This window comes from Phytophthora sojae, assembly GCF_000149755.1.
Source record: "Phytophthora sojae unplaced genomic scaffold PHYSOscaffold_6, whole genome shotgun sequence".
Taxonomy (NCBI): domain Eukaryota; phylum Oomycota; class Peronosporomycetes; order Peronosporales; family Peronosporaceae; genus Phytophthora; species Phytophthora sojae.
In genome coordinates this window covers 1,201,494-1,229,067 of record NW_009258120.1, presented here as the reverse complement: position 1 = coordinate 1,229,067, position 27,574 = coordinate 1,201,494, and the positions used below count along the sequence as shown (strand labels likewise).

The following is a 27,574-nucleotide window of genomic DNA, read 5'->3' as shown; positions in this document are numbered from 1 at the left end:
AAACCTAAATGACTGATTAAATTTCGTCCAATCAGACGAGCGTATTTTTGCCAGCCACCAGAAAACTCGAGGGAAGCCGTCAGGAAGAAAGACCCGAGCCACCTGCACCAGCCAAGCCCGAGGGGGAGCACAAGATCAGAGACACGATGGCCGACGTCGCAGAGAAGCAGGAGCTGCCGCCCGCGGGCGACGCCGCCGTGGCCCCGCCCGCCGTGCCCGAGGATGTGGCCGCCATGTTCGACCTGAAGAAGAAGAAGAAGAAGTCCAAGAAGGTCAAGAAGGAGGTGCGGACAGAGCTGTCTTATTTATCGTAGCTCCTCGCATTTTATTTATTTATTATTATTTCTCATTAAATATTCTAACGTAAAAACTTCAACAACTACCACCTTGACAATCCGCAGAAGAAGGAGAAGACGGAGGACGCCGAGGCCGCCGCCGATGCCGCGCCCGACGCCAACTCGGTGCTGGTGCAGGACCCCGCCACGTACTCGTACAAGGACGAGCTGCTGGCGCGCATCATGGCCAAGCTGCACGAGAACAACCCGGAGCTGACGGACCGCAAGCGCCACACGATGAAGCCGCCGCAGCTCATGCGCGTGGGCACCAAGAAGACGCTGTGGGTGAACTTCCAGGAGATCTGCCAGATGATGCACCGCAGCCCCGAGCACGTGCTGCAGTTCACGCTGGCCGAGCTGGGTACGGAGGGATCCATCGACGGCAACCAGCGCCTGGTCATCCGCGGTCGCTACGTGCCCAAGTACATTGAGTCGCTGCTGCGCAAGTACATCACGGAGTACGTCTCGTGCCAGATGTGCCGCTCGCCCAACACGACGCTCACGCGCGACTCGGTGAGCCGCCTGTACTTCGTGCACTGCCAGGACTGCGGTTCCTCGCGGTCCGTGGCTGCCATCCGCTCGGGTTTCCACGCCGCTACTCGTGCCGACAGAAGGGCCGCGCGCAAGTAAGGCGGTCGGTTGGTCGTATGCAGTTGCTGGTGCAGTTGCAGTCGCTTAGGACGCTTTGGCAGGTGAAGATCGGGCTTTGAGCACACGGTGGAGCTGGAGGGGAAAGGTTAGAGCAACAATTGGACACTCCGCAGCTATGGCGCTAGAACCCTCTGTTGGAAGCCTAGAGCTGCTCTCGTTGGCTTTGGAACTGTGAGATACGTACGTGAGCCTTTGAGGAAGCGAAGCACGAGAGATGAACACGGAGAAGAAAGAGGAATCTATTATAGCTGTTCGGTGTCGCTAGGCTACTGTCGCCAGAGTCTTGCTGTGTGTGTTTTCATTGACCCAGGTGCTCGCGAGCAGACCTAACTTAGTGGTGACGGTGCTTGCTCTTCTTCGCCTTGTGCCCATGGCCAGAGTCCGCAGCAGGACGCTTGGCACCAGCGCGCGAGATTATGATATGACGCTCCAGACCTTCGCCAATGCTCTCGTGCGCAAGACCGAGACGCTCGGCACAGTCGTGTGCCAGCAGTCTCTCGAAGCCATTGAGGTTGGCGTCCAGGTGCAGCTCGCTGCCTTCGCCCGACTCGTTGAAAGCCTCGATCTTCTTCACCAAAGTGTGCGAGCTGCCCTCGGAGATACCACCCGCCTTGTTGTTGCGTACCGGAGCGCGACGAGGAGCAGGCGTGGGCTTGGGAGCAGGCTTGGTCGGAGGAGCTTCGTCCTCGGAGGAATCTGACGAGTCTGAGCTTGACGATTCTGACGACGATGAAGACGATGAAGCTGCTTTCTTTGCCACCGGCTTGGGGGCAGGTGTGGACCTTGCCTTCGCTGCTGGCTTGGCGGGTGCTTCATCCTCAGAGTCATCTGAAGACTCGGAAGACGCTGCCACTGGAGCAGGCTTGACCGCAGGCTTGGGCGTCGGCTTGGCAACTGGCTTAGACGGGGCTTCATCGTCAGAGTCGCTTTCAGATTCCGATGACATTTCTGCCAGCGTAGGCTTGACGGTTGCTACAGGCTTCGAAGCAGGCTTGGGAGGAGCCTCGTCATCGGAGCTGTCGGACGAATCCGATGACAGCTCCATCTTCGGCACATAAGCAGGTTGCGGGGTTGCCTTCGGTGAGGGTTTATCGTCGACATCATCATCAGACTTGGACTCCGATGAGGAAAGCTCCATCTTCAGCACGGACGCAGGCGACGCCGTTGTCTTCGCAGCAGGCTTTTCGTCCTCATCATCTTCAGACTCCGAGTCCGATAAGAGCTCCACCTTCGGTAACGGCGTTGCCTTTGCAGCGGGTTTATCGTCCATGTCATCTTCCGACTCAGTCTCGGAGGACTCGGAGGCCTGCTGCTTGACCACAGGCGAGGGGGTAACAGGGATTGAAGATTGGGGCTTGACATCGTCGAAATCCTCCTCCGACTCCGACGAACCATCAGCAGCGGGCATGGACTCGTTATCGTCATGCTGGACAGCTGAGGCTTGGGGCATTTCTTCGTCTTCCGACTCCGAAGACTCCGGGTCGCTAGAAAACTGGAGCTGTGGCACACTCTCGACGTACTGCACCGGTTCTTGAACCTTGACTTGTGCATCTTCCTTCTTCTTGGACGGTTTAGCCTCTTCCTTGATCTTGGCCGGCTTGACGGCTTCCTTAGGTTCCTTCGTCTTAGGCTTTGCCTTCTCGGCCTTGGCAGCCAGTTTGACACGGGTGTGCTTGCGCAGACTCTTGAACTTGTGAACACTTGCGTCACAGGACGCACATAATGCAACTTCACACTGTTCGCAGCGCACGCTGGCACTTTTAGACTCGCACTCGCCACAGCGCGGAAGCTTGGGCACCGGCGGGAGCTTGGAGCGCTTGTGTTTCGCCATCACACGAGCCCGGTGCACCGCGGAGTTACAGTCGTTGCAGTAGAGCGAGTTGTCACACTTCGCACACTTCCACACGGCCACGCCAAGTTTCTCGCACTCGACACACGTGCGGTCCTCCCCGTTCTGTTCTGCTGCGCTTTCGCTTTCATCGTCACTGCTATCGCTTTCCGCTGAAACCTTTGCTGCTGATGCCTTGGCTGAAGTAGGCTTTGTAGCCTTTGCCGGAGAAGGCTTCGTGGCAGGAGCCTTAGCTGCAGAATCCTTCGATGCGGCTGCTCCAACGTGGATGTACTTGCAGTCATCCCCACGAGTGCACAGTCCGCTCTGGAAAAACTGACAAATCTTGGCGACCTTCCTCGCAGGTTCCTCTGACTTCGGAAGGCCCAACACGTGAGCGAACTTGCACTCCGAGCCCTGTGCACACGAGCCGCGCGAGAAATGACGGCACAGCCGCGAACTTGGGATAGCTTGGATCTCAGGCGGCACTACGACAGGCCCAGCAGGCTCAACAGACTTCGCAGGCTTAGCAGGTTTAGCAGCCTTCGCAGGCTTCGGTGCCTTTTTCTTCGGCTCTGGCGCAGCCGCCGCAACGACAGGAGGCGCAGACTGTGGCGGTGCAAACGCCGCGTTGTCTGTCACGTGGTAGTATCTGTCAAAGCCGACGCCAATAGTCAGCACCAGATAAAGCAAACCAACACCAAATACACTGCACGTACTTGCACAGGTCGCCGTAGCGGCAGATTCCGGCGATGAAGCCGCGGCACGGCTCCGTCGTCTTGAACCTTCGCTGCAGCGATACCTTGAGCGTCTTGCCGAACACCACGGCACCGTTCGTCGCCGCCACGGCCTCCAGCGCATGGCGCTTCTGCTCAAAAACCACGTGCCTGTTCACACACACGATTGCGTAAGTATAAACTGCATTGCAACCAAACTGACCCAACAGCTACAAATGCGGATGATACATACGCCGAGTTGGTTCCGTTGTGTCCGACGCGGACGATGGGGCCGTAGGTGCGGTACATGTTCATGAGCACGGCGCTGGTCAGCTCCACGCCGACGCCCGAGACCACGATGGTCGAGTCGATGCCCACGGGGACGTACGCCATGGACATGGTGGCGACTCAACTCGACTCAACTGCCAATTAATTGACTTTTGGCTGGTCACGGACGCCGCCGAAAGCCTCAAAAGTCTACGCACGTCACTATGTAGAGGGAATTACGACACTAAAACGGAATCGACTCTGTAGTCGGCAATAATGGAGGACGGCTCGCCTACGACGACTGGCAAGCGCCTGAGAGAAGAGCTGGACGAAGACACGAAGGAGAATGATGCCCAGTTTGGCGCTGAGATCGACGTGAATGGCCAGGACGAAGAGGAGAAGGCGCCTGCTCCACAGTCCACAGCACCAGCAGCAGCAGTAGAAGAAGACGGCGAGCACAATGGGGACAAGAGCGAGGAGGAGGAGGAAGAGGCTCTGGTGGTGCTGGAGCTCTGCGACTTTAAGAACCACCCGCTGTTCGACGACTATAGCACGGCAACGCTCGAGGTGCGTAGCGTTGATGCGATATTCTACCTATTGGTGTTGCTGAAGGGGTGACGGTTTATGGTATTGCTTTGACTAGGGCATTGACACGGCCACGCCGATGCTGCGCATTGGAGAGTACGCACTGCACGGGCAGCTGGAGGAGACGGTGGGCACGAACTACTTCTACGACACGGACACTTCGAAGGCGCCGGACAAGAAGTACCGGTTCGCTGGGCAGACCATCAAGAAGATCAAGTTCACGATCGCACCGCCGGAAGACGTGTAGCCCTGGTGTCGATACTGTAGTTAGTAACTTCAATGCATCCTCTGTACAGGTAAAAACACACTTGCATCGTTCTTGGGTCTTTGCTCGATGAACCCGAATTTGTCCCCATCGACGCTGGATGCTGCCTCTGGAGGCGTCTCTGCGAGGACGTTGAAGAGCGTCATCTTCCATTTCATTCGCTCTTATTTTCTTCGTTATAAAGGCATCCCACTCGTCTACCTCACGAGAAGCAGCCACCACGGGGCTGACGCTACAACTTACACCAAGCCACGCGCTGAGCTGCTGCTCGAAACGAGGATCCGATGGCAAAGCTACGTCGCAGGAACGCCTTCTCTGTGTGTCATTGCTTGCTTAACGGTACAGCTGCTCCACCGAGAGGTTCTTGGCAATCTCGAACTCCCACTTGTCGCCGTTGGCCAGCAGCTTGGCCTTGTCGTACAGCAGCTCCTCGTGGCTCTCGGTGGCGAACTCGAAGTTCGGGCCCTCGACGATGGCGTCCACGGGGCACGCCTCCTGGCAGAAGCCGCAGTAGATGCACTTGGTCATGTCAATGTCGTAGCGCGTGGTACGACGCGCGCCATCGGCACGAGGCTCCTGCAATATTTAGAGAGAGAAAATTATCAGCCTCTTCCAAAGACCAATCCATTTAGCATTCCGCTCACGTACCGCCTCAATGGTGATGGCCTGGGCGGGGCAGATCGCTTCGCAGAGCTTGCAGGCAATGCAACTGCAGTGCACAATACACAACATCACATATAGAATATGAGAACGCGTGCGCCTCTTCGACCAAGAAGTGTCCGGACCACCAGAACGGCGGCTCCAGTACTCACCGCTCCTCGCCGCTCGGGTAGCGACGCAGCGCGTGCTCGCCACGGAAGCGCGGGCTGAGCATGCCCTTCTCGTACGGGTAGTTGATGGTGACCTTGCGCTCCACGTGGATCTCCCAGGCCAGCCAGGTGGCGCGGAACACGTCCGAGAGGAAGAAGGTGTCCGACATCTTCTCGACCACCTCGCCCCACGTGGGCTTGGGGTCCGGCTTGCCGGGCGCTGGGATGTTGGCCATGCCGCGCGCGCTGCCGGCCGCCGCGCGACCCAGAGTCTGCTTGGCGGCCACGGCCGCGGCCGATCGACGCAGCATCAGGACGTTCATCGCTTCGCGTTCCGGTAGTGTGGGGAGCTGCTCGACGAGCGGCTCTCGACCTCCGACGGCAACTACGCGCTGCGATTGGCTGTAAATGGTGTAATCCACTGAGAACCGGCGATTGGATGAAAAAGGCGAAATTCGTTGAAGTGCCGCCATTGGATGTAAATAGCTCGGCGCTTTTCATTGGAAGCGAAGGCCGGCGCGGTCATTAGCCTGTTTGTTGGTGGTGGCAAAGGGACACCGAGCCGTAGTGTACTCGGAGCTACGGAGGGCATCGTCGCCGGCTGTAGAGATGGTGTCGAACGCGTTCGTGCTGTGCAAGGTGCGGCACAATGTGAGTCTGGCGCCGTGCCACGCCATGGAGCCGCGCGTGGGCATCGAGCAGGACCTGACGGCGCAGCTCATGCGCTACTCGCAGCCGCTGCAGGGCGTGGTGCTGAGCTTCAGCGACGTGCAGCTGGCGCAGCCCCACGGCGTCATCGTGAACGAGATGCCCCACATCCACTGCAAGGTGCTGGCCGACGCGCTGGTCTTCCGCCCCAAGGAGGGCATGCAGCTGCGCGGCGTCGTCAACAAGATCGGCAGCAACCACGTCGGCATGCTCTTCGCCGGCGTCTTCAACGGCTCCGTGGCTGAGGCCGAGCTGCCCAAGGGATATGTGCACAACTACGCCCAGGACTGCTGGTACGCTGCCATTGCAGTTGGTTATTATTGAGGTGGTTATTGGTGCTGACTTTGAAATGCTGATGTTGTTTTCAGGCTGGGCGAGGACGGCTCCTCCATCTCCGTGGAGGACGAGGTGGACGTTAAAGTGCTGCGGTGAGTGGACTGCAACTGTGGATACTGAAGCTCCAAGAGCTAATCGGATTGTTGTGTGCGACAGTGTCCACGTCGCTGGTGGTATGATTGCCATTGAGGCCACCATGCGCTTCGAAGGTGCCGGCGTCAAGAAGGCGACGGTTAAGAAGGCGAAGAAGGCCACGCACTTAGATCTGTCAGCAGCTGAGCCGGAGACGGAGACCGTCGAGGTGGTGGAAGTGGAAGCGCCGAAGGAGAAGAAGCAAAAGAAGGAAAAGAAGAGCAAGAAGACCAAGCACCTGGACCTCGCAGCAAGTGAGCCGGTCGTGGCGGAACCCGTTAAGGAAGAGGCGGTGGAGAAGGGGAAGGTAAAGAAGAGCAAGAAGACCAAACACCTTGACCTCTCGGCGGCTGAGCCCGAGGTGGTGGAGCCCGTCAAGGAGGTGGCGGTGGAACAGGTGAAGGAGAAGAAGGTTAAGAAGAGCAAGAAGCGCAAGCTCGCCGAGGATGAAGTAGTAGCAGAGGAGCCGGCTCCGTCCGTGGAGGAACCCGAAGTGAAGCCTAAGAAACACAAACACAAGGACAAGGATGCCAAGAAGAAAAAAAGCAAGAAGAGCAAGCAGGACTAGACTGAAGGCGAAGCGGCGCTAGGCGAGACGATAGAGGGGCGGTAGACGTCCAGCTGTGTTTATATACTTTCAAGTGCATTTGTCTTGATCCAGCAGTGGCCCGTTAAATAAGTGTTCCGTATCGATCGATGCCACTTATCGCTAGGAAGAATTCATTCATACGAAACCAGCTTCTCCAGCTCGGAAGGGATTTTCGGTAGCGGCTGCTTCGGGTCGCGGATGCACCAGTTCGGAGACTGCTGCGCTTTGTGCCACTTGAAGTCGTTCACCTTGGCCCATAGACCCGAGTCCTTCGACACGCCTAGACGCTCGAGCTGCGTCTTTAGTCCGTCGAATTGCAACCGATACGGGCCGAACTGCATCTGCTGGCAATCCTCGATAATGGGGTGGCTCGGGATACGCAGGTGGAACGCTGTGGTCGTGCTCAAGTGGACGCGAAGCTGGCGACACGCCACGAAAAACTCACAGCCGTCGCAGTCCTCGAGCCACAAGCTGCCGAAGATCGCTCCAGTGTAAAACACACAGTTCTTCAGTGCGTCGCCCCGAATCGCTGATGTCTCCACGCGCACCAACACAACACAGTTGGTCAGATGTGAGAAGTTCAGGTCGCGACGCGTCTTATCGTCCGCGTCGGCGAAGCTGCTGCTATCGATCACGATCACTTGGTTCTGCTTGTTGGCGTGCACTAGCTCGTCGAACTCCATGGCCTTCTGCGTGCTCGACGGCGACAACTGGTTGCCTGTACGTTCCGTCAATCCGTCCTGTTCTGGCTGGTCCTGCTTCTCCGCCGACTTGGCCTTTGCTCTTCTCGCAGCATGAGCTCGGAATGTGAACTTCTTCCTGGGCGCGAAAGTCGCTCGCGTCGAGTCAATCAGCTCTAGCAACTTGGACAGAATCAATTGGGTCTGGCGCGTATCATACGGCGACAAGTACAGCGAGGCAGCCGTGGCTGCAGCATCGCGCATCGCGTTAATCTCGAGCACGAGCGCGTCCAGCTTGACCTCCTTGGCCGGCTCGCAGGGCAGCGGCTGCTTCTTCTGCTCGCAGAACAGCCCCACCTGCTTGCGCACGTGCTCTTCCTGCTGCGTGAACTTCTCCCAGAAGGCCGTCGCCAGCTCGTCCGTGGTTAGCTCTCGCTGCAGCGTCGAGAGCTCCTCAGCGTGGCCATGGAACGCGCTCTTGGCCCCCTGCTTCTCCTTGCGCCGCTCCTCCAGCGCGTGCGCCAGACTCTCCTCGTGAGTCGTCAGGATCGGGAACTCCCCTCTTGTATTGACCCGCTCGGGCCGCACGATGGCGCCGTGCAGCGGCTTGCAGTCGAAGTAGCGCTTGCCTTGGAACGACCCGTCGCCTTTGCCCAGCGGCTTGTCCAGGCGCACGCCGAGCCACCCGTCGCCTGGCAGCCCCTCGACCGCGCCGATGTACACGATCTCACCGTAGCGCTTGATGCTGGCGCGCAAGCTGCCGCTCGGCCCGGAGGACAGCAACTCGCAGCGAGTACCCACAGCCAGCGGCGCTTCCATCGCGGCTCGTTGCAATAATGGAAAAGTGAGCTAAAACGAGCGGACTTCTGATTGGTAGAAGCTTCCTGAAAATGAAGGAAACGACAGCTAAAAAAAACGAAAAATGACAGAATACGTATGAAATTTTTCTTAGACAGAAATTGTCGGACGAAACATCGAGTCAATGAAGCGTAGGTAACCAATGCCCTGGCTCAAGCAGCAATATGTAGTCGCGCGTTGAATGTACAAGCTCGGTGGGTGAACGGTGGGTGAACTGGAACAGGTGGAATGAATACCGATAACTACTGTATTTGCTAGCTGAGCGTGTATTGTGGGCAGGACCTGAAAGAAGCGCGAACTTCCGCGTGAAATGTCGATACGTACGATGTAGGTGTTTGCATGCGCTGCGTATACGTGTGGTCTCGCGTAAATGAACTAAAAGAGCTCTTAGCGGTGAAGAAATCTAACACTTTCTTCATGGATACGTACAAACTTCTAAATAGCAATTGAGGAACGGGATATATTTTCTTACGGCGCTCGATAACATACTGTATCTGCTTGAGCGCTACGGTATCGGTAACCTTACCATCCAGGAGGTGGGTGGTGATGGTGGTGTGGCGGCGGCGGGCCTTCGTAGAAGACCGGAGGGGGAGGTGGCCCATGGTGGTGATGGTGGTGTGGAGGCGAGAACGGCCTCGGAGGTGGCGGTGGAGGCGCATACACTGGCGGAGGGCATTCCGGGCCGGGCCCGTATCCGTACGGCGGCGGTCCCGGAGTGTCTTCCGCGCAGCGATCCTGGGTATCCTCGGTACATGGTCGTTTGCTGCTGCTGCTGTTGCTGCTACCTGGAAAGTCTTCCGTTGCTTGGCGCGGCAAATAGCGTTGTGAGCCTGGACGCGATCCGGACGCACCCCCTCACATCCCCGCGCCAGCGCGCGCCGCCACCACAGCAGGAGAGTTTTGGAGCGGGACGTGCAAGCCAGTCTCACGTTCTCGTGACAATCCACAACGACACACGCAGACCTGATCTCATAGACCTGATCTACAGGCCGTGACGCCAGCGCACTTCAACTAGGTCAGGACCTGGCCTAGGTGAAGTGCGTTGTCACCTGACTCAGGTGAGCGTCTACAGTACTGTAGTACACTGTAACGCGTGCTGTTGCAATAAGAGGGCACATAATTCAGCTAGCCTCGCGTTGTGCTTCGCATCGATACATGTAGTCGTCGGTGCATTCTATGTTGTTTTGTGCGCGCTACTAAAGTAAAGTATCGCTTGCCGCAACTACCAAAATGACACTATTATTGTACTACCTACGCCGGTAAAGCATGAAATCGACACGATCGGGTGGAACATACATTGTATATTTCATGGCGGCAAAGCGGTGCTCGAGGTCGCCCTCCAGCTCAACGCGCCCGCCGTTTTCGGTTCATGAACACGACCTGCTTCTGGGCGATATCGCGACTTCACCAGCCGCGCGGAGGAAGAGGTACGCGCTGGTCCGGCGGAGGTCCGTGGTGGTGGTGCGGCGGGGGTCCGCGGTGCTCTGGCGGCGGCGGGCTGTGGTGGTGCGGTGGGCTGTGCGGGCGGCCAAACATGTTGCTTTCCGGGGGCTTGACTGTTGCTTGGTCGGTAAATTGAGGAGTGGGCGATGGCCATCACCGCTGCAGCGAGCGAACACTGGCATGGCAATCCTGCCATCGTCAAGTGATGAACACATCCAACTCTTGCGAAGAGTTAACCTCTGGCGAATAGTCATTTTGGCGAATCATATCGCCGCGCGTTTACAGGACATGGGCTAGCGTCTCACAAACGTTTTACACCAGAATCCAACCAGGAGATCTGTGCGCTGTGCAAGCGGAAACATGCACTGGAAATCAGAGCACAGATTATGCCCCTCCGTCGAGGACATGACAGCAGCAAGTTTTGGCTGCCGGCAACAGTTCCAAATGCACACAGTATGTGCTGTACTGTACATGCATCGAGCGTAGTGTACTCCGCAAACATGTTTTTCACAACACATTTACTTACAGTTAGTGCTATTTGCAAACGCGTTTGAATGGAACTCTTCCAAAACTAACACAAACGCTGTCACAAATCGCAATTTATGTGCCAAATATGTCGTTTGCGTCGTGTTTGCATTACCGACCAAAACCATCACATTTGAGTGCTAAATACATGGCTACACTCACTTATCGTCAGTAACAAACAATGCGTAAGGTGCACGTACAATCAACTTGGGTGGTATTAAACACTCAGTCTCTTCCGCTGGCTCTGCTGTCCACGGCTTGGGCGCGCTGACGCAGAGCTTGAGAGTGCGGGCGTGAACGCTCAGCATGAGTGGTGATTGGGAATTGAACCAAAAAAATGGTACGCTTCATTTGCGCTCGACGCAATTTGTGGAGACGTCAAATTCGTCTCCAGGGTACACAGGTCGGCGAATAGTTTCATGGACGATGATAACGGATAACAATTGAGTAAATCCCAAAGTTTTGTTGTTTATAATCCTTTTAAGGATTTTAGAAGAGCAGTACCAGCCGAACTCTCTAGTTGATTCTAGTGTGGGCATCTACTGCGCCTGCTTCGCAGCCGCAGCATCTGCCCGGGAATAACACTCTGGCCAGCGTCCAATGGCTGCGTTGACGCCAGCAACGAGAGAGCTATTTCATTCAGTTTGCAGGTAAGGTATACTGTGCTCATTTAGTACTATGCTGTGTGCTAACGATCAGACGAGAGCTAGCGGAACGAAGGAGAGATGCATGGTGCGCTGATCTTGATCTTTTAACTTGAGGGTAAATTGCGGAATGAGAAATACGTTAATGTGCCAAGTCCTTGGGAGTGGGCGCTTCAACGCAGGTAAAGAAAGCCTAATTCAAACGAACGATGCTCGGTTGGTTTGGCGAGAGACACGAGGTTGGGCATCTTCGGCTAAGTGATTGAGTATTGAGCAAATTGACATGTAAAAAATGCAGCCTGCAACTAGATAAGTCATGTTGGTCATCTTCAGCTAAGCTTGGTCGATTATGGCGCAAATTGATACGCCTTCAGCGAGGCCATGACGCTCTCATAGTGTACTGGAGCGTCCATAAGTGTTTGAACGCAGGTTTTGGTAAAGAATGAACGATTAGTATCAACCTTTGGTAAATAATGTGCATAAATCTTAGCATTTATCGACGGGTACCCGATTCCGGTAGATATTAGCTTAAACATTACAATTAAGAAAGAGAGACCCGGTTTGGTACCCGGTTTTGGAAAGTTACAAGTTTTTTGCCGGCAGGTCTTCGACCTGTGAATACACCAGCAATTACTGTACCTGGATTTGTTTTTTTTTCGAATCGGATCGACTAACAGTGGGATGCTTTACTACAATCTCCACGTTCGCTTGTTTGGACTGAATAAATGCACAGTATTGTACAGTGGTGCAGGTGTTGAAGTCGCCATTGTATTGTACAGTATTGTACAGTGGTGCAGTTGTGCTCGGGTTGAAGTCGCCACTACAAAATACTGGCCAGTAGGAGCTGTGCGACTCAAGCGCAGAATCCAGCGTCGATGCATGTACAGCACAAATATTGTCGCCGGCAGCCAAAACTTGCTACTGCTGTCTTGTCCTCGACGGAGGGGCATAATCTGTGCTCTGATTTCCAGTGCATGTTTTCGCTTGCACAGCGCACAGATCTCCTGGTTGGATTCTGGTGTAAAACGTTTGTGAGACGCTAGCCCAGCTGTTGAGCTGTCCTGTAAACGCGCGGCGATATGATTCGCCAAAATGACTATTCGCCAGTCAGCACCGCCCTAAATCGTAGGTTAACTCTTCGCAAGAGTTGGATGTGTTCATCACTTGACGATGGCAGGATTGCCATGCCAGTGTTCGCTCGCTGCAGCGGTGATGGCCATCGCCCACTCCTCAATTTACCGACCAAGCAACAGTCAAGCCCCCGGAAAGCAACATGTTTGGCCGCCCGCACAGCCCACCGCACCACCACAGCCCGCCGCCGCCAGAGCACCGCGGACCCCCGCCGCACCACCACCACGGACCTCCGCCGGACCAGCGCGTACCTCTTCCTCCGCGCGGCTGGTGAAGTCGCGATATCGCCCAGAAGCAGGTCGTGTTCATGAACCGAAAACGGCGGGCGCGTTGAGCTGGAGGGCGACCTCGAGCACCGCTTTGCCGCCATGAAATATACAATGTATGTTCCACCCGATCGTGTCGATTTCATGCTTTACCGGCGTAGGTAGTACAATAATAGTGTCATTTTGGTAGTTGCGGCAAGCGATACTTTACTTTAGTAGCGCGCACAAAACAACATAGAATGCACCGACGACTACATGTATCGATGCGAAGCACAACGCGAGGCTAGCTGAATTATGTGCCCTCTTATTGCAACAGCACGCGTTACAGTGTACTACAGTACTGTAGACGCTCACCTGAGTCAGGTGACAACGCACTTCACCTAGGCCAGGTCCTGACCTAGTTGAAGTGCGCTGGCGTCACGGCCTGTAGATCAGGTAGGTCTGCGTGTGTCGTTGTGGATTGTCACGAGAACGTGAGACTGGCTTGCACGTCGCATGAACATGCCCGCTCCAAAACTCTCCTGCTGTGGTGGCGGCGCGCGCTGGCGCGGGGATGTGAGGGGGTGCGTCCGGATCGCGTCCAGGCTCACAACGCTATTTGCCGCGCCAAGCAACGGAAGACTTTCCAGGTAGCAGCAACAGCAGCAGCAGCAAACGACCATGTACCGAGGATACCCAGGATCGCTGCGCGGAAGACACTCCGGGACCGCCGCCGTACGGATACGGGCCCGGCCCGGAATGCCCTCCGCCAGTGTATGCGCCTCCACCGCCACCTCCGAGGCCGTTCTCGCCTCCACACCACCATCACCACCATGGGCCACCTCCCCCTCCGGTCTTCTACGAAGGCCCGCCGCCGCCACACCACCATCACCACCCACCTCCTGGATGGTAAGGTTACCGATACCGTAGCGCTCAAGCAGATACAGTATGTTATCGAGCGCCGTAAGAAAATATATCCCGTTCCTCAATTGCTATTTAGAAGTTTGTACGTATCCATGAAGAAAGTGTTAGATTTCTTCACCGCTAAGAGCTCTTTTAGTTCATTTACGCGAGACCACACGTATACGCAGCGCATGCAAACACCTACATCGTACGTATCGACATTTCACGCGGAAGTTCGCGCTTCTTTCAGGTCCTGCCCACAATACACGCTCAGCTAGCAAATACAGTAGTTATCGGTATTCATTCCACCTGTTCCAGTTCACTCACCGTTCACCCACCGAGCTTGTACATTCAACGCGCGACTACATATTGCTGCTTGAGCCAGGACACTGTTTACCTACGCTCGTTGCCTCGATTTTTACTTGATATCCGCGTGTGCATGTCCCACGTGCACAATGATCTTCGTCAGAAGTTCCGGCCTTGCTTTTCGCCGTGAAGTTTTTGAAGAGCCCACAACTCAACTTGCCACTTCAAACACAAGCGTTCACTTCGAGATTACCAAGTCAAGACAATGTTTCCCTGGCCCGGATCTCCGCGACGGTGCCCTCCTCCTCCGCTGCCTGAGTACTACGGCCCTCCGCCCCCCGCGCCGGTCATCTACGCAGTGCCCCCACCGCCTCCAATCGTGTACGAGGTTCCTCCGCCACCTCCAGTAGTCTACGCCGCACCGCCCCCGGTTGTCTACGAGGTGCCGCCTCCCGTGTACTACGAGTGCTCGCCACCCCCGTCACCGCACTTTCACCACCACCACCACCACGGATGGTAATCCTCGCAGTCAACAACGACATTCAATCATTGCTAAGAAAAAATATAATTCATTGCACCCGTTAGTTTACTGTTAATCCTCGTCGTCGCTATAGTATTTGGCCACGACGTTTTCCAGTCGATCTCTCTGCAGCATCGGCAAAGCCTGCACAATAGAACGGGGCTCTGCATGTCACTTGTGATGAAAGTTTATCCTGTCCTGGACAGCAGCCTCTCAAACCATCGGCGGTGTCGCACGGGTTGGGCCCAGCACTAGGTCGACTATCGAAGCGCGGGACCGACAGATTGCTAAAAGCTCCGAGGCGCACAAGCGACTGCAATACACCGACGATCGCCATGAACCGCATCTACGGAGACGGACACCGTCGCCACCACTCCGACTTCGGAATCCGCATTCCAGACCTTCGCGAGTTTCCGAGACTCGCTGGCAATCTGCTTCATCCCCACCACCATCAAGCAGAGTTGTCACGGTCTCCAGGAGCACGGACGCAGCATTGGCGCTACGTGCCGCCTCCGTTTTGCTACGGCCCTCCTCCTTCCCCACCGCCGCCGCCATACTCGCCAGACTACTCGCAATTTGCACGGACTTCGTCATCGACGCTTCAGGATCCAGCGAATGCACAGCGGTACACCCCGACAGCGCGTTCGTACCCAACCTTGGCGACCGCAGCTCCATCTGCGCCGTCTTCCGATGAGAGCGACAGCTCGAGCCTCCTGACCCCGTCAGCACCTCCAGTCGATCGGGTCTAGAGCTTATAAGCTACTGTAATCCGATCGCCAACTCAAATGTAAGCGCTAATGGACCCAGCAAAGAAACGGCTGTTCCCTCGTGGAGACAGGCAGGAGGACAACAATGTCCACCGGCAGAGTCCATCGACAGAATCAGAAATTAGCCGTCTGAGTCGGCATTTAATCGATTTTGATTTGCCGTCGTCCATCGCAGCAGCACATCGGAATTCTTCCCAGCCCCAGCAAGCGGACACGGCGCAAGCAGCAACAGCAGCTCAAGTCGATGTACAACCAGCAGCAGTACCCGCCTGCGGGCCAAGCGCCACCTCCGCAGCAGGGATACCCTCCCCAGCAGTACCCCGCGCAGCAGCAGCAGCCGTACCCTGCCCAGCAGCCGCCTGCAGCCGCGCCTGCGCCTCAGCCTGCTCCGTACCAGCACCCTCCTCCTGCCGCGCAGCCAGCATACCCTCCTCAAGCATACCCTCCGCCCGCTGCGCAGCCGGCCTATCCACCACAGCATGCGTACCCGCCGCCGCCTCCTGCTGCTCACCACGCTCCGGGCTATGCCTACCCGGCGCCGGCGCCGCACGCGTACCCTCCCCCTCCAGCGTACGCTGCACCGGCGCCCGTGGCGTACCCCGCGCAGCCAGTCTACGTGGTGCAGCCGGGTGTGCACCATGCTCACCACCACCACCACGGCCATCACTATGGCCACTACAAGCACAAGGGCTACAAGCGCAAGGGGCTCGGCGGACTGCTCGGCTTCGGCAGACATCGCCACCATGGTTATGGTTACGGCCACGGCTACGGCTATGGACATGGCCACTACGGCCATGGATACGGCCACTACAAGCACAAGGGCTACAAGCGCAAGGGCTTCTTCAAGTAGGCGGGGGTGCTGGTAGGCGGGGGTGCTGGTAGGCGGAGACTCTCCGCCTACCAGCACCGCCGGAGACGCAGTTGGTATTGATAATGCACAAAGAGTCTTGATCATGAATGCCTCAACGATTGGGGAGCTACGTACACTGGCACCACCACGTTTAATCCATTTTCTCCGAGATGTACACGCATAGCAAGCAGGCTTGGCGGCATTGAAGCATTGCAACCGTCCGCAACGGCCGGCCTGGCCTCGAGTGTCGGTGCCGCAAAGACAGTGGCATTTCAACCGATGTACCCATCTCCCATTGGCTGAATTTCGCTCGGAACTACCTGTGACGTGTGCACACTTGCTCCGAGTATGGTGCGCGGGTGCAACGACCATTCCTGTCTGGACCTCTTCCATGCATTAGAGCACTCGACCTCTCCGCTGCCAGGCCCCGCAGCAGCCATGCCCAACGCGCTGCACATGTATCCATCAGCGGCGCTGCTGTTGTGGCTCTGGGGCACGGGCGTCGTGCTACAAGTCATCGGCCTGCTCGTTTGGTGGGCGTATCGCCACGAGCGAGCAGCCAGGTCAGGACGCGGTCGCCAGTATCGGGCTCTACAGCAAGACTCAGACGACGCAAGTGACTGCGCATCCACTGCCAGGGATCGACGGACGTCGGACGACGTGCCCGAGCTCAGCACCAGACGCCACTCCACTGCGACGGTGGAAAGTGTCAAGGAAGCAGCTCAACTGGATGCCAAGCCAGCGCGTGCAGGAGCTGAAGACGACGAAGACGACGACAACGACGACAACGACGGCGTTCACTTGTTCAGATGGAGGCAACTCGCGCGACGCTCGGCGATCGCAACGCTGCTAGTGGCTCTGGTGAATGTCATCACCACGACGATTGTGCTCAAGCTGCGCACTGGGTCGTTCGTGGAGGAACCGTACGATTGGTACTCGCTGGAGAACACAGGGAAGCGGTTGTTCGCGGCTACACACACACTGCCGGCCAATATCATGGACACGTGCAAGTTCCGCGACGCTATGGCTGACTACACGGAGTTCCAGACGCTGGATGCAGTTGTCCAGAGGCATGCAGAATGGAAGAAGCCGCGAGACGACGCAAAAGCTCAGCGGACTGTCGTGCACGTGGTCCCCTTCGACTACGACCACGTGCTTGAGTTGAATCCGGATCAAATGATACCCATCGTGGAACCACTACCTACGTCGTGGACGGCTTCCAGCTCTTCTGGTGACGGCGATCGAGACGCAGCTACGGTTGTAACATCGGGGTTTGTGAAGGCACGCCCTGTGGACAAGATCACGCTGTTCCCGTACCTGTGGCATGATCTCCTAGGATCGTACTTCGATCCGCGAGTGGAGTCACCCCCTGGTAAACCCTGGACTCGCACAGTTGACACGCTGGATTTGGAGTTCCGCATGATCCACAACGCTCACGAGCTGCGCAGTTTGCCGGCCAAGAGTAACCTCTTGGTTGCTGCGCAGTCGCTTGATAGTGTTAACCGCGTGTTCGAGAGGGACGTTCTCCCGGTGGAGCCTCGTGTGGGTTTCCTCACGCTGGCGAGAGAGAACTGCAACAATCCGAAACCCGAGCGCTTCTTGGATAACGCAGCTATCAAGTTTGGGTTGATACCGTACGGCGACTGCGCTCTCGTGGACGGCAAGCGATTTGCGTCCCTCCCGTTGGGGCCGAGTTTCGAGCATGGCTTCCCCCTGAACGCGCACCACCTGAATCCACCCCCACCTCTTGCTACTGGTATCGGCCGCAAATTCTTGCTTAACCTCATGGTTAGCTGGACTGTGGAGAAGCCCACACGGGTGCAGGCCATGATGGCTGCTCTGCAAGTATGCACAGACCTGGAGCGCGCAACGCGAGCAAACTCGCGACGCTGTGTTGTTGAGCACAACGATATGCTCTTCAAGGTCCTGCAAGCCGTGGATAAGCGGCTGGGGACGGCGTGGCGCTGGTATTTGTCTGCGGCACCTGCCGCCTACGTGTCAACACTCCAGCAGTCGGTGTTTACTATCTGCCCGCTGGGCAAGAACCCGGAGCAGTACCGGATCTGGGAGGCCTTGTCTTCTGGATCGATCCCTATTGTGGAGGAGCTACCCGCACAGTGCCAACCCCCTGGAGTGTTCTTCCACCCAGCTTACCCGGACTCGTGGCGCTGCGTTCCTGAAGACGTCCACGGGGTCCTCCGCCGCTTGAACGCGCCCGTGCTGTTCGTGAACGACTGGAAGCGCGACCTCCCACGGCTCATGAATCGGTACTTCCGGAAGTTGAACAAGAATGGAGAAGAGATCTCACCCGACGCAGAACTGGAGTGGGGGGAGTGGACGCCGACAGAAGAGCTCTTGGCCTTGCAAGCACTCGCTCGGTCATGGTACGTGGGGCTTAGCCTCCACCTGCAGTCAGACCTCATCGACAAGGTCATGACACATTTTGGCCCACAGTATTAGTTGACATTCATTCATCCGGTTAAATAAGAAGGTTAAATAAGAAGTTAGTTAGTATGTTCACGGTGCTTCCTCTGCGCACTGCGCAGTGCGCAGCAGTCTTGACAATGCACTTCAACTTGGGTGTAGCCATGTGCTTGTTGCCACGTGGAACGGTTTAACCTCAGAATTAACGAATTCAACAGGGTATCTTGTCTAGCAGTACATTATACTGAGCTTCTGTATGGATCAGACAACTTCAAGTATGCTAGATACCAAACTCGCCTAATGTTTAAAGGGATCTCATCCGCTTAGTTCCGAAACGTTGTCCCTTCTGAAACGGCCAAACTGCGAGGAGCTACGCAGCGTAAAAGGCAACAACCGCCGCCACCATGTCGATGCAGTCGCTGGCCAATGCGGCCTACATGACGTACTTCCTGGCGGCCAAGTCCGTGCCCGTCGTGGCCGTGGGCTCGTCCATCGTATTCGCCATATCCCCGTGGTACGTTCGCCCACCGTTCTCCCTTGTCTCCGCCCAGCACTAATTCCTGTCCCCTCCTACCTGATGCAGGCCTACCGTCGCCACCATCCGCCGCGCGCGCAGCACGCTGCAGTTCTCGTTCGCGCCGTTCTTCTTCTACTTCGTGCAGAGCGTCATCTACACGCTGTATGGCTGGACGACGAGCAACCCCGTGGTGGGCGGGACCTCGCTGCTGGGCGCCGTGCTGGGCTCGTACTACGTGCTCGTGTTCTACAAGTACGCGCGCGACAGGACGCAGGCCACGAGGATGCTGACGTCGGCCATGCTGGTGATCCTGCTGCTGGCGCACCAGGTCGTCACGCGCTCGCCCGAGGAGACGCAGATGCTCACGGGCATCCCGGCCAACATCCTGTCGGTGTTCACGGCCGCGTCGCCGTTGCTGCAGGTCAAAAGCATCTTGCGCCGTAAGGACGCGTCCTGCCTGCCTCTGGGCATGTCAGCCATGAACGTCGTGGCCGGCACGATTTGGATGATCTACGGCATCATGCTCGGCGACCCGCTGGTCATCTGCCCCAACCTGTTCGCGCTCACCATGGGCTCGATTCAGGTGTCGCTCATCCTGCTCTACCCGGGAGGCAAGGACAGCGGCGCTGCCGAGCCGAAGGCCAAGGCGTCGCCTCCGACCAAGCCGGCGAAGAAGAACTTGAGCCCTCGCAACAGGAAGAAAGTCGAGCACCCGGAGTGAAGGGGTGGCTGACTGAGGAATGCTGTTGTGCTGAGCTGGATGCTGCTCTTTTGGAGAAGAAGTATGATAGCTGGTATATTGGAGGTTGTAAGTGAATGCAGTCTCCTACTTTCTGCGATGCTGCACAGATGCCGTTGTTTTATTTTGGGGAAAGCTGGCATATTTGCTTTGCTCACTCTTGCTCCTGACAGCTTTTTGTCAAGACTCATGATGGAACCCAAGGACTTTGTGATCTCCAACGTGGTATGTTCATGTGTAAACGATCCCTTCAGCCGCGTTCGCTAACGCTGGCTGTTGTCTGCAGCGTCACGGCGAGATCCAAGTTGAAGTATTCGTGGCAGGTGACGGTCTCAACTACCCGAAGAAGGGTCAGACTGTGGTAATCCACTACACAGGATATGTAGGTCTGAGCTTCGACGTCTTGCTGTTCATCTGCCACGACTTACGTCTTCTCCTTGTTATTGCATGATACTTCCAACTCGTAGCTTCAAGACGGCAAGAAATTCGACTCCTCTCGTGACCGAGAGAAGCCCTTCAAGTTCAAACTCGGCGCTGAACAAGTGATCCCTGGCCTGGATGAAGGAGTTGAGCGGCTGTGCATGAAGGAGCGTGCCAAGCTGTTCGTGCCTGCAGATAAAGCGTACGGGCGGAAAGGATTCCCGGGACTCGTGCCTCCCAACACTAACCTGATCTTCGACATCGAGCTCCTTACATTCCGTTAATACGCGCCTGTGTAATTCCTAAGAAAACCTGCTTGACTACTCTAGCTACCGGCAAAGAGCTCCTTTTTCTTCCGTTCGAACTCTTTCTTGCGCATCAATTGAGCCTCGCGTGCGTCAAGCTTCGCCTGGATATTGTGAAGCTGCGTTATGTGCTTCTCAGCCACATTCTGCGCTTTTTGCTCGTCTTCACGCTGCAGTGCCGTGAGCTCCTCGTAAAATTGGGTCGTTACAGGAAGCGGCTTGATGAACTCGTCCTTGATCACTTGCTGCATGCGCTCGCGGTGGGCCTTGGTGTCACTTTTCGCAGCTCGGATGAACTCGTCTCTTTCCTGGAGTTGCTTGCTGAAGCGAAGCGTGCCTTGAATCTGCCGCTCGTTGCAGATTTTCCTCCAGTTCAGATGCGCGATTCGCTCTTCCAGGGAGGCGAACGCCGTCGGCGAGGGGAGCTGCTGCATTTGGGTCGACTGCTTCAGACACACGAAGATCGCAAGTGTCATCGACGCTCTTCACACAACTCCACGTCGTCCTCATTAGCACAGGATAAGTAGGAGCACTTGTTCCTACTATCCATCGCTGCGTCCTGGGGAATATTTTTGGATACTTGCCCGTCTTCAAGTCACCTGGCAAAGTCGCTGTATCTGAGCCTGCCAGCCGAGAACATGGGTGATGCTATCATTGCCCTTCGAGTATGTCAATAGTCCCCGAAAAGCCTGGAATGGGCTTTTCCAGCACATACCACACCATACAAGCGTCGGTGGTGTCGACTGCCGCCTGTTGTGCTGAGGATAGTAACTCTAAAGGTGCGCCACCATTCGCCTCTGACGATTCGTTCTCCATTGTGCAGAAGGCATCGCTTTTGGTCGGCCGAGTATCTTGCTGCGACGATTTGTTGCTGCCAACACCCCCACTGCTGATAGTCACGTAGTGTGTGCGCACCCCACCCTTATCCTTTGGAAGTCGAAGCTTGAAATGCTGCTTTGGGAGGAATCCTGGTATGCGAGTGGACTGCCGCTCTGCCAACACAGCGATGTGTAACTTGGTCGTAGGGAGGGCGCTGAAGGGTCCACCACGAACATTCGCCATTAGAAGATGCATTTTAGCTGGCACCACGGCATATCCTTACCTCGAAAAAGCCCCCATGGAGTGTGTGTGTAGTGCATGTATGAGTTTCTGCGCGCACAAGCGCATCAACTTCTCCCTTCCCATTGGCGGCGACAGCGGGATCAACGTCTGCGAGGAGTCCTCCATCGAAGCATCTTCTGCATCAGTCTGCGGCGAAGCTGTGCTCGACTGCGACAAGAAGTCCTGGTCGTTTACCTCTGCGTCAACCTCGTCAAAATCCACGACAACAGCCTCCCGCGAACTCATCATCGAGGCGCCAAACACCAGCGCAACTGCAAAGGTGCAACGTGAACACCAACACCTCGTTTACTAACAGCATTCCGATCTAGCCCCCCAAACACAATAACCTCTACCTCGCTGCACTTTCAGCGAGAAGATTGCGTCCAACTGCTCATAGAACAAGGGCTCGGCCGCCCCCGCGCACTTGACCGCCTTCTTGATGCCCATGAGCAACCTGTGCCCAATAAAAACGTAAACCTCAGCTCTAAATCTTCTCGTCACCACACCAAATTAGATCTCACCTCCTTCTCCTGTTTCCCCCCACTTGCCCCTGCCGCTGCTGAAGTTGGTAGCTCTCCACAACCCGCAGCAGCTCGTCGTAAAGACTGCGCCACAGCAATTCCAACACTTTCAGCGACTAATTCCCACGAAATTACGCCATAACCTCGCTTTTCTACTAATTTTAAAAACGCGCAACGCACCACGGGATCTGACCGCGCATGAAGAGCAAATACTTGACCAGCTGCGCCGTCATCGCTGCGCGTAGCTCGCCGTCCAGCGGCGTCTTGTAGGTCACGCGCAGCGCCTCCATATTAATGCCTTTTTGAGCCAGTGGTACAATGTACCCAGTTCTTTAAATCGGTACAGTGTACCACTTCCGCTTCACTATTGAATTTTACTCCTACTGTACAGTGCTCCGAGGGCTGCGCAGCATGGAGGTGTCGGCGCATGTGGACGACTACAACGCGTCCTTCCGCGACACGGTGTGGCTGCAGTCCTTCCCGCTGAACGCGCAGACCGTGCTGCACTACTTCGCGCTGTCGCCGTTCTACGACCGCTCGTGCAACAACGAGCGCCTCAAGATGCAGCGGCTCGGCCTCGACCAGCTCAAGAACCTGCGCGGCGTCGAGTACGAGCTGCTGCCCAACGCGGCCAAGCAGCTGCCGCAGCAGCTCTTCATCATCCGCAAGCAGCGGCGCAGCGGCCGCACGCAGGTGGAGCCGCTGGCCATCTACTACGTGCTGGACGGCACCGTGTACCAGGCGCCCAACATCCACGCGATGCTCACCTCGCGCCTCGTACGAGCTGCTGCATCTGTGCTATGTAGGGCTTGCAAGTGCCTATCTAGTGTACTCATGGTGCTGTGCATTGTGTGTGTGTGATTATTGTAGAAAAAATGCAGCTACAGGGTGAACAAGGCCTTTCACGGGCTGGCGGCGGGCGTGCGCTTCAGCCCCACGGAGGGCTACGCGTGGGACTTTAGCTCCAAGGACAAGAAGGAGCCCGTCATCCCCTCGGAGCGTAAGTCGGAGGCCAATTGTTGGACGTTCTGGAGTGGCTGTACTGATGCTGATCTTTGTGTGCGTGCGAGCAGAGCTGCAGCTCAAGCTCAAGCAGAAGTACGAAAAGATGGAGAAGCAGCGCGAGAACTCGGCGCGCGTGGACTCCATTCTGATCCAGTTGATGAAGAAGCACGCGCCCGAGATCGCAGAGAAGCTGGAGAACAACAACAACAACGCTGTAGCAGCTGCAGGAGCACCAGGCGCAGAGGACCCGGCGGCTATAAAGCGCGAGGGCGACGCTGCCGCTGGTGCAGAAGCCACCAAGCGCCAAAAAGTTGCTTAAACACACACAGACCAACGCAATACCACGTTGTTTTCATTTCCCAACTTGTTGTGTTGCCAAAGCGAATTGTATGAAGATATCAAAGGAGGCGCATCGCTGAGGGAGACAACTTGCTTGTCAACCCACGCGATGCAGTTCAACGGCAGCTACAGCGGGTTACTGGTCTTTCTTGATCTCCGGCTTCTTCTCTGGCTGCCCGTACTTGCTGCGCGCTTGGTCCATGGCGCTGCTGCCTCGCTGCTTGCCGTACTCGATCTTCTCCTCGAGCTTGCCGGCGGCGCCCTCCAGTTGCGACTTCAGCTTCTCGCTGGACGGCACCTCGCGCGAAAGCATCATGCGCGGCTGCTTCATCTTGTTCACGCCGGCCTTCCATTTCTTCGGGTAGCGACGACGCATCATTATCAGTAGCAGCAAGGCGAGCAGCGGGATGCCGAAGAACGCCACGTGCCGAGCACAGATGCGGTTCGTGGGCAGCGGCAGGCAGTACTCGCGCTCACCGACGTTCTTGGCGGCCTCGGCGCTCTGGTGCCACGTGTCCTTCGCCTTGCCGCCGGCAGCCATCATCGACTCCTGGACGCGCGCCTTCACGCTCTCGGCTCGCTCGCTGAGCTCGCTGATCTCGGCACTGAGCTTCTCGCTCGCTGTCTTGAGTGAATCCATCACGGTGTCACTGACGGCGTCCGTCGGGACGGGGGCAGAGTTCGGAAGTCCAGTGGACTCGCGCGCTGAAGCGGCTGCCTCGCGCATCACCTCGTTCATGTGCTCCATCTTGCCGCGCGCGTACTCGCCGAGGTTGCGGGCGTCTTCCTGGAGCTGCTCCAGCGTGCGACGGCCGGGGTCGCCGAGGTCGTTGCGGCGACGCATCTGCTCCGCCTCCGACAGCATCTCGTCCACGGCCTCGGAGGCCGCCTCCTTGGCTCCGTGCTCCTTGGGCTCCTTGTTCTTGGCCATGCTCGTGGGCATTCGCACCATCTTGATACGCCGTTAGAGGTTCTGTTGGCTTGGTCGTCAGTCGGCGCGTTGCAAAGTGTCCAAGTCTTTTGAGGCTTGGCCAAAGCTTTTCTCCTCCTTGGGCTTGGGACGAGCGCCGCTTGCAGAACAGTCCCCACAACTGGAAAAGCCAAAGCCGCCGCAGGTCCCATGGAGAGACACGAGGAGAGAAGGGAGAAGAAAGCGCTTCACAAAAGGCTGCAGCCTCACCCAACGGTGGCGTCAAAAGACAACTTCAACTTGCCTTTGGTATGGTGTGCGCCACACCACGTATCCTGTCAAAGTCGTTCCCGCGTCATTTGCGAGCCACCGGATAGATCACGTGAGCGACATGGCTGCCTCGCACGCCTCGCACCCGGCCTTCTCCTCGCCCGCGCAGGTGGACGCCGTGGCCGCGTGCTCGCTGCCGAACACGCTCTTCTCCGACGAGGAAAATGGCGGCGCCGAGGAGCCGGAGCTGCCGCTGCTGGCCGTGGCGCAGTCGCAGCTCGAGGGCAACGTCTGGGGCGGCGGCGTGGCGCTGCTGGACGCCGCCACGAGCGAGCGCCTGTGCGAGCTGCAGCTGGAGACGGGCATGGGGGCGCTCGCCTGGTGCGGCGCGGACGGAGACGTGCTGGCGCTGGGCTGCGATGACGGCGACGTGCGGCTGGCCAAGCTGTCGACGGACGTGGCATTCGCCTTCATCCCCATCGGAGCGGCAGGCGGCGGCAACGACTCGACGGCGGAGGAGGACGCGGTGGTGACGGGATGGGGACACGACGACGTGGTCACGGGCGTCAGCGCCTCCAAGATCGAGAAGACGCAGCTGGCGACGTGCAGCTGGGACCTCACGTGCGTTAATTGAGCTCTTGGCTCTGCTGGTAGTTGGTACGGAGGTTTGTTGACTGGTGCTATATTGCTGTGTTACAGGGTGAAGTTGTGGGATATTAACGCGGTGAACAAGGGTCTTGCTACGTTTGATGGTGGGTTGGCGAAGCTGGATTTCGGGCTGAGGAGGAGGTGGCTGACGGTGTCTTTGATGTCTGCAGGACACACGGACTTGATCTGGGGCGTGGCCATGAACCCGATGCACGCTCATCTGCTTTGCTCGGCTTCGCAGGACGCCACGGTGCAGGTGTGGGATTCTCGGCGTCCTCACAGTGCGGCGTTGGCGGTGTCAACGTTGTTGCCTGCGCTGTCCGTGGATTGGCACCCGAAGCAGGCTACGGTGTTTTCCGTGGGTTTGGAGAACGGTACGGTCTGCACCTTTGACGTGCGCTCGCCGCACACGCCGTTGGCTCGACGTGACACTCACGCGGCGGCGGTGCACGTCGTCAAGTACTCGCCTTACCACGACGACCTTCTCGCCACGGGAGGGGACGACGGCAAGTCCTTCGTGACTACTGACAGCTTCTCGTCTGACCGAACTGCGGGTAGCGGCACCCGCGAACTGCTGGTCGGTCAGGAGAAGGCGACGCCTCACCGCGACTACGTTCGCGCGCTGGACTGGTTCCAGCTTGCGTCGACGGCGTCTTCATCCGACGACAAGGAGTTCGACACCATGCTCGCAACCGGCTCATGGGACAAGACTGTGCACACTTGGAGTGTCGACGACTACGCTGCCCCAGCAGCGGGCTCATCGTCGTCACCCGCTGCTGTAGGCGTGAAAATGCCAGCAGCTCCACCCGGAGTTCCGGTCCCGGTCGCGTAACATGATGCATAACACGCTGAGTGTTCGGGTAATTCACTTATTCATTCATACATGGGTTACTTTAACTTACTTAGAGCTCATATTCTACAGGGTTGACGACGAGTTCTTGCTGACGGTGACGCATCCAAGGCTCCTCAAGGGCCTTCTCGGGCGTGAGGCGCTGGCTCGGGTCCCACACAAAGCACTTGGCCAAAAACTCCAAAAATTCAGCGTCATCGGACTTGACGGCGCTGATCAAACTTCGAGACCCAGAAGTCCGTCGGCGTCCACGGGAGTTCACGAACGGCTTGGGCACGTACTCGACAGTCTGCGCGTCAGCGGGGTTCACCACTTCGTCAAAGAAATTCAGGCGGCGCTTGCTTTTGAGCACCATTTCGGTCGGAGGGGCGCCCAGCACCTCCATAATGCAGGCGAACTGCTCACTTTCGTTCTCGCCGGCAAAGATCGGGTGGCCCGTGTACAGCTCGACGAGGATACAGGCAAAACTCCACATGTCGATCGCACCCGAGTACGTGTGGCCGAGCAGCACTTCCGGGCTGCGGTAGAAGCGGCTCTGGATGTACGTGAACATGGGCGCTCCTTCGAGACAACTGCTGCCAAAGTCGATGAGCGTCACGTTGTCCACAATGCCGGTATTCCGCGCGTCTCCAGCCAGCGCAGACGCGTCGAGCAGCACATTTTCCGGCTTCAGGTCGCAATGGACGACGTGCTGCTGCTCGAGGAACGCCAGGGCCTGCGCGAGCTGCTTGCCCACTGTGCGGATACTGCTCATGGGGAGCCCGTGGAAGTAGCGCAGCTTGAGGAAGTCGTACAGGTTCGTGCCCAGCACCTCGAAGGCGATGCACACGTGGTCGCGGAACAAGAAGTACTCCTCCATGCGCACGACGTGCGGGCTCTCGCTACAAGCTGCAGCTGCCCGCTGAAGCTGGGCCAGAAGCTGCACCTCGACTAGCGCCTGATCGCGGTACTTGCGCCGACTGCGGATGATCTTGACGGCGACCTGCTTGCGCGTGCGGTGGTCCAGGCAGCAGACGACCTGGCCGAAGGAGCCGTGGCCGAGAGCACTGAGCACCTCGAAGCGAAAGGCCAGGTGATCCCCCACCAAGACCAAGTAGTCTCCGTGCTCGTCGTCGTAGCCGTCGTTGCACAGCTCCGCTGGCAGCTCACCGGTCTCCTGGGCGGCGTTGTGCGCCGCTGCATCATCTCCGTGGATCGGAAGGTCGTTCTGGATCTTGCCATTGCGGCGACTGCGCTTGATAGCCCGCGTCGAGACGAAGCGGACCTCGTCGTACTGCAGGATCTCCGCGCGCTCCAGGGCCGTGAGCTCCGCCGCCTTGTCCGCGTCCAGCAGGAACTGCTTGCCGCTGGGCGGGCACGGCGCGGGGGTCCTCCTGATCTCGGTTTCCTGTCTGTTTGCGCGCGGCTCGAGCTCGTGCCTCTTCCTGCGCTC

At 57.3% G+C, this 27,574-nt stretch overlaps 16 protein-coding genes across 16 annotated transcripts; 9 read left to right on the top strand and 7 right to left on the bottom strand.

The window, feature by feature from the left end:
- Window positions 1-75: 75 nt before the first annotated feature.
- Window positions 76-965, top strand: PHYSODRAFT_346938 (hypothetical protein; the record flags this gene model as incomplete). Its single annotated transcript, XM_009532310.1, has 2 exons — window positions 76-284; window positions 402-965. The coding sequence occupies exons 1-2, from the start codon at window positions 147-149 to the stop codon at window positions 963-965; spliced, it is 702 nt and encodes a 233-aa protein (XP_009530605.1). The 5' UTR covers window positions 76-146.
- A 352-nt stretch (window positions 966-1,317) lies between these two features.
- On the bottom strand, window positions 1,318-3,923 carry PHYSODRAFT_316572 (hypothetical protein; the record flags this gene model as incomplete). Its single annotated transcript, XM_009532309.1, has 7 exons — window positions 1,318-1,768; window positions 1,832-2,002; window positions 2,138-2,971; window positions 3,191-3,321; window positions 3,457-3,466; window positions 3,534-3,701; window positions 3,784-3,923. 7 exons carry the CDS (start codon window positions 3,921-3,923, stop codon window positions 1,318-1,320), a joined length of 1,905 nt encoding a protein of 634 aa, XP_009530604.1.
- A 352-nt stretch (window positions 3,924-4,275) lies between these two features.
- PHYSODRAFT_437599 (hypothetical protein) lies at window positions 4,276-4,623 on the top strand (the record flags this gene model as incomplete). The annotated part of the gene is made up of 2 exons (XM_009532308.1): window positions 4,276-4,368; window positions 4,441-4,623. Coding segments are annotated over 2 exons (276 nt in total), but the record flags the coding sequence as incomplete, so codon positions are not given.
- Window positions 4,624-4,980: 357 nt separating this feature from the next.
- PHYSODRAFT_561933 (hypothetical protein) lies at window positions 4,981-5,827 on the bottom strand (the record flags this gene model as incomplete). The annotated part of the gene is made up of 3 exons (XM_009532307.1): window positions 5,460-5,827; window positions 5,296-5,356; window positions 4,981-5,223 (listed from the first exon to the last, which is right to left on the bottom strand). Exons 1-3 carry the CDS (start codon window positions 5,777-5,779, stop codon window positions 4,981-4,983), a joined length of 624 nt encoding a protein of 207 aa, XP_009530602.1. The 5' UTR covers window positions 5,780-5,827.
- Window positions 5,828-6,003: 176 nt separating this feature from the next.
- Window positions 6,004-6,681, top strand: PHYSODRAFT_354944 (hypothetical protein; the record flags this gene model as incomplete). The annotated part of the gene is made up of 3 exons (XM_009532306.1): window positions 6,004-6,457; window positions 6,533-6,589; window positions 6,649-6,681. Exons 1-3 carry the CDS (start codon window positions 6,066-6,068, stop codon window positions 6,677-6,679), a joined length of 480 nt encoding a protein of 159 aa, XP_009530601.1. The 5' UTR covers window positions 6,004-6,065.
- Window positions 6,682-7,352: 671 nt separating this feature from the next.
- On the bottom strand, window positions 7,353-8,729 carry PHYSODRAFT_561927 (hypothetical protein; the record flags this gene model as incomplete). Its single annotated transcript, XM_009532305.1, has 1 exon — window positions 7,353-8,729. The coding sequence occupies exon 1, from the start codon at window positions 8,718-8,720 to the stop codon at window positions 7,353-7,355; it is 1,368 nt and encodes a 455-aa protein (XP_009530600.1). The 5' UTR covers window positions 8,721-8,729.
- Window positions 8,730-9,200: 471 nt separating this feature from the next.
- On the bottom strand, window positions 9,201-9,644 carry PHYSODRAFT_354943 (hypothetical protein). Its single transcript, XM_009532304.1, has one exon. It carries the CDS (start codon window positions 9,511-9,513, stop codon window positions 9,265-9,267), a length of 249 nt encoding a protein of 82 aa, XP_009530599.1. The 5' UTR covers window positions 9,514-9,644; the 3' UTR covers window positions 9,201-9,264.
- Window positions 9,645-13,298: 3,654 nt separating this feature from the next.
- On the top strand, window positions 13,299-13,741 carry PHYSODRAFT_354942 (hypothetical protein). Its single transcript, XM_009532303.1, has one exon. It carries the CDS (start codon window positions 13,429-13,431, stop codon window positions 13,675-13,677), a length of 249 nt encoding a protein of 82 aa, XP_009530598.1. The 5' UTR covers window positions 13,299-13,428; the 3' UTR covers window positions 13,678-13,741.
- A 423-nt stretch (window positions 13,742-14,164) lies between these two features.
- Window positions 14,165-14,539, top strand: PHYSODRAFT_286553 (hypothetical protein). The gene has a single exon (XM_009532302.1). It carries the CDS (start codon window positions 14,222-14,224, stop codon window positions 14,474-14,476), a length of 255 nt encoding a protein of 84 aa, XP_009530597.1. The 5' UTR covers window positions 14,165-14,221; the 3' UTR covers window positions 14,477-14,539.
- A 734-nt stretch (window positions 14,540-15,273) lies between these two features.
- PHYSODRAFT_334948 (hypothetical protein) lies at window positions 15,274-16,093 on the top strand (the record flags this gene model as incomplete). The annotated part of the gene is made up of 2 exons (XM_009532301.1): window positions 15,274-15,330; window positions 15,419-16,093. The coding sequence occupies 2 exons, from the start codon at window positions 15,274-15,276 to the stop codon at window positions 16,091-16,093; spliced, it is 732 nt and encodes a 243-aa protein (XP_009530596.1).
- Window positions 16,094-16,531: 438 nt separating this feature from the next.
- Window positions 16,532-18,553, top strand: PHYSODRAFT_302886 (hypothetical protein; the record flags this gene model as incomplete). The annotated part of the gene is made up of 1 exon (XM_009532300.1): window positions 16,532-18,553. One exon carries the CDS (start codon window positions 16,532-16,534, stop codon window positions 18,551-18,553), a length of 2,022 nt encoding a protein of 673 aa, XP_009530595.1.
- Window positions 18,554-18,921: 368 nt separating this feature from the next.
- PHYSODRAFT_512359 (hypothetical protein) lies at window positions 18,922-19,755 on the top strand (the record flags this gene model as incomplete). Its single annotated transcript, XM_009532299.1, has 2 exons — window positions 18,922-19,031; window positions 19,101-19,755. 2 exons carry the CDS (start codon window positions 18,922-18,924, stop codon window positions 19,753-19,755), a joined length of 765 nt encoding a protein of 254 aa, XP_009530594.1.
- Window positions 19,756-19,962: 207 nt separating this feature from the next.
- On the top strand, window positions 19,963-20,477 carry PHYSODRAFT_513680 (hypothetical protein; the record flags this gene model as incomplete). Its single annotated transcript, XM_009532298.1, has 3 exons — window positions 19,963-19,998; window positions 20,072-20,155; window positions 20,241-20,477. The coding sequence occupies 3 exons, from the start codon at window positions 19,963-19,965 to the stop codon at window positions 20,475-20,477; spliced, it is 357 nt and encodes a 118-aa protein (XP_009530593.1).
- Window positions 20,478-20,518: 41 nt separating this feature from the next.
- PHYSODRAFT_514510 (hypothetical protein) lies at window positions 20,519-20,932 on the bottom strand (the record flags this gene model as incomplete). Its single annotated transcript, XM_009532297.1, has 1 exon — window positions 20,519-20,932. The coding sequence occupies one exon, from the start codon at window positions 20,930-20,932 to the stop codon at window positions 20,519-20,521; it is 414 nt and encodes a 137-aa protein (XP_009530592.1).
- Window positions 20,933-21,149: 217 nt separating this feature from the next.
- On the bottom strand, window positions 21,150-22,353 carry PHYSODRAFT_316525 (hypothetical protein; the record flags this gene model as incomplete). The annotated part of the gene is made up of 5 exons (XM_009532296.1): window positions 21,150-21,531; window positions 21,601-21,871; window positions 21,953-22,053; window positions 22,121-22,204; window positions 22,301-22,353. 5 exons carry the CDS (start codon window positions 22,351-22,353, stop codon window positions 21,150-21,152), a joined length of 891 nt encoding a protein of 296 aa, XP_009530591.1.
- A 452-nt stretch (window positions 22,354-22,805) lies between these two features.
- PHYSODRAFT_354941 (hypothetical protein) lies at window positions 22,806-27,040 on the bottom strand. Its single transcript, XM_009532295.1, has one exon. It carries the CDS (start codon window positions 24,414-24,416, stop codon window positions 23,601-23,603), a length of 816 nt encoding a protein of 271 aa, XP_009530590.1. The 5' UTR covers window positions 24,417-27,040; the 3' UTR covers window positions 22,806-23,600.
- Window positions 27,041-27,574: the final 534 nt, after the last annotated feature.

Bases quoted from the DNA above. Each gene is read 5' to 3' on its own strand.
- PHYSODRAFT_354943 (XM_009532304.1), bottom strand. From the start codon at position 9,513: ATGTACCGAGGATACCCAGGATCGCTGCGCGGAAGACACTCCGGGACC.
- PHYSODRAFT_354942 (XM_009532303.1), top strand. From the start codon at position 13,429: ATGTACCGAGGATACCCAGGATCGCTGCGCGGAAGACACTCCGGGACC.
- PHYSODRAFT_286553 (XM_009532302.1), top strand. From the start codon at position 14,222: ATGTTTCCCTGGCCCGGATCTCCGCGACGGTGCCCTCCTCCTCCGCTG.
- PHYSODRAFT_354941 (XM_009532295.1), bottom strand. From the start codon at position 24,416: ATGGTGCGAATGCCCACGAGCATGGCCAAGAACAAGGAGCCCAAGGAG.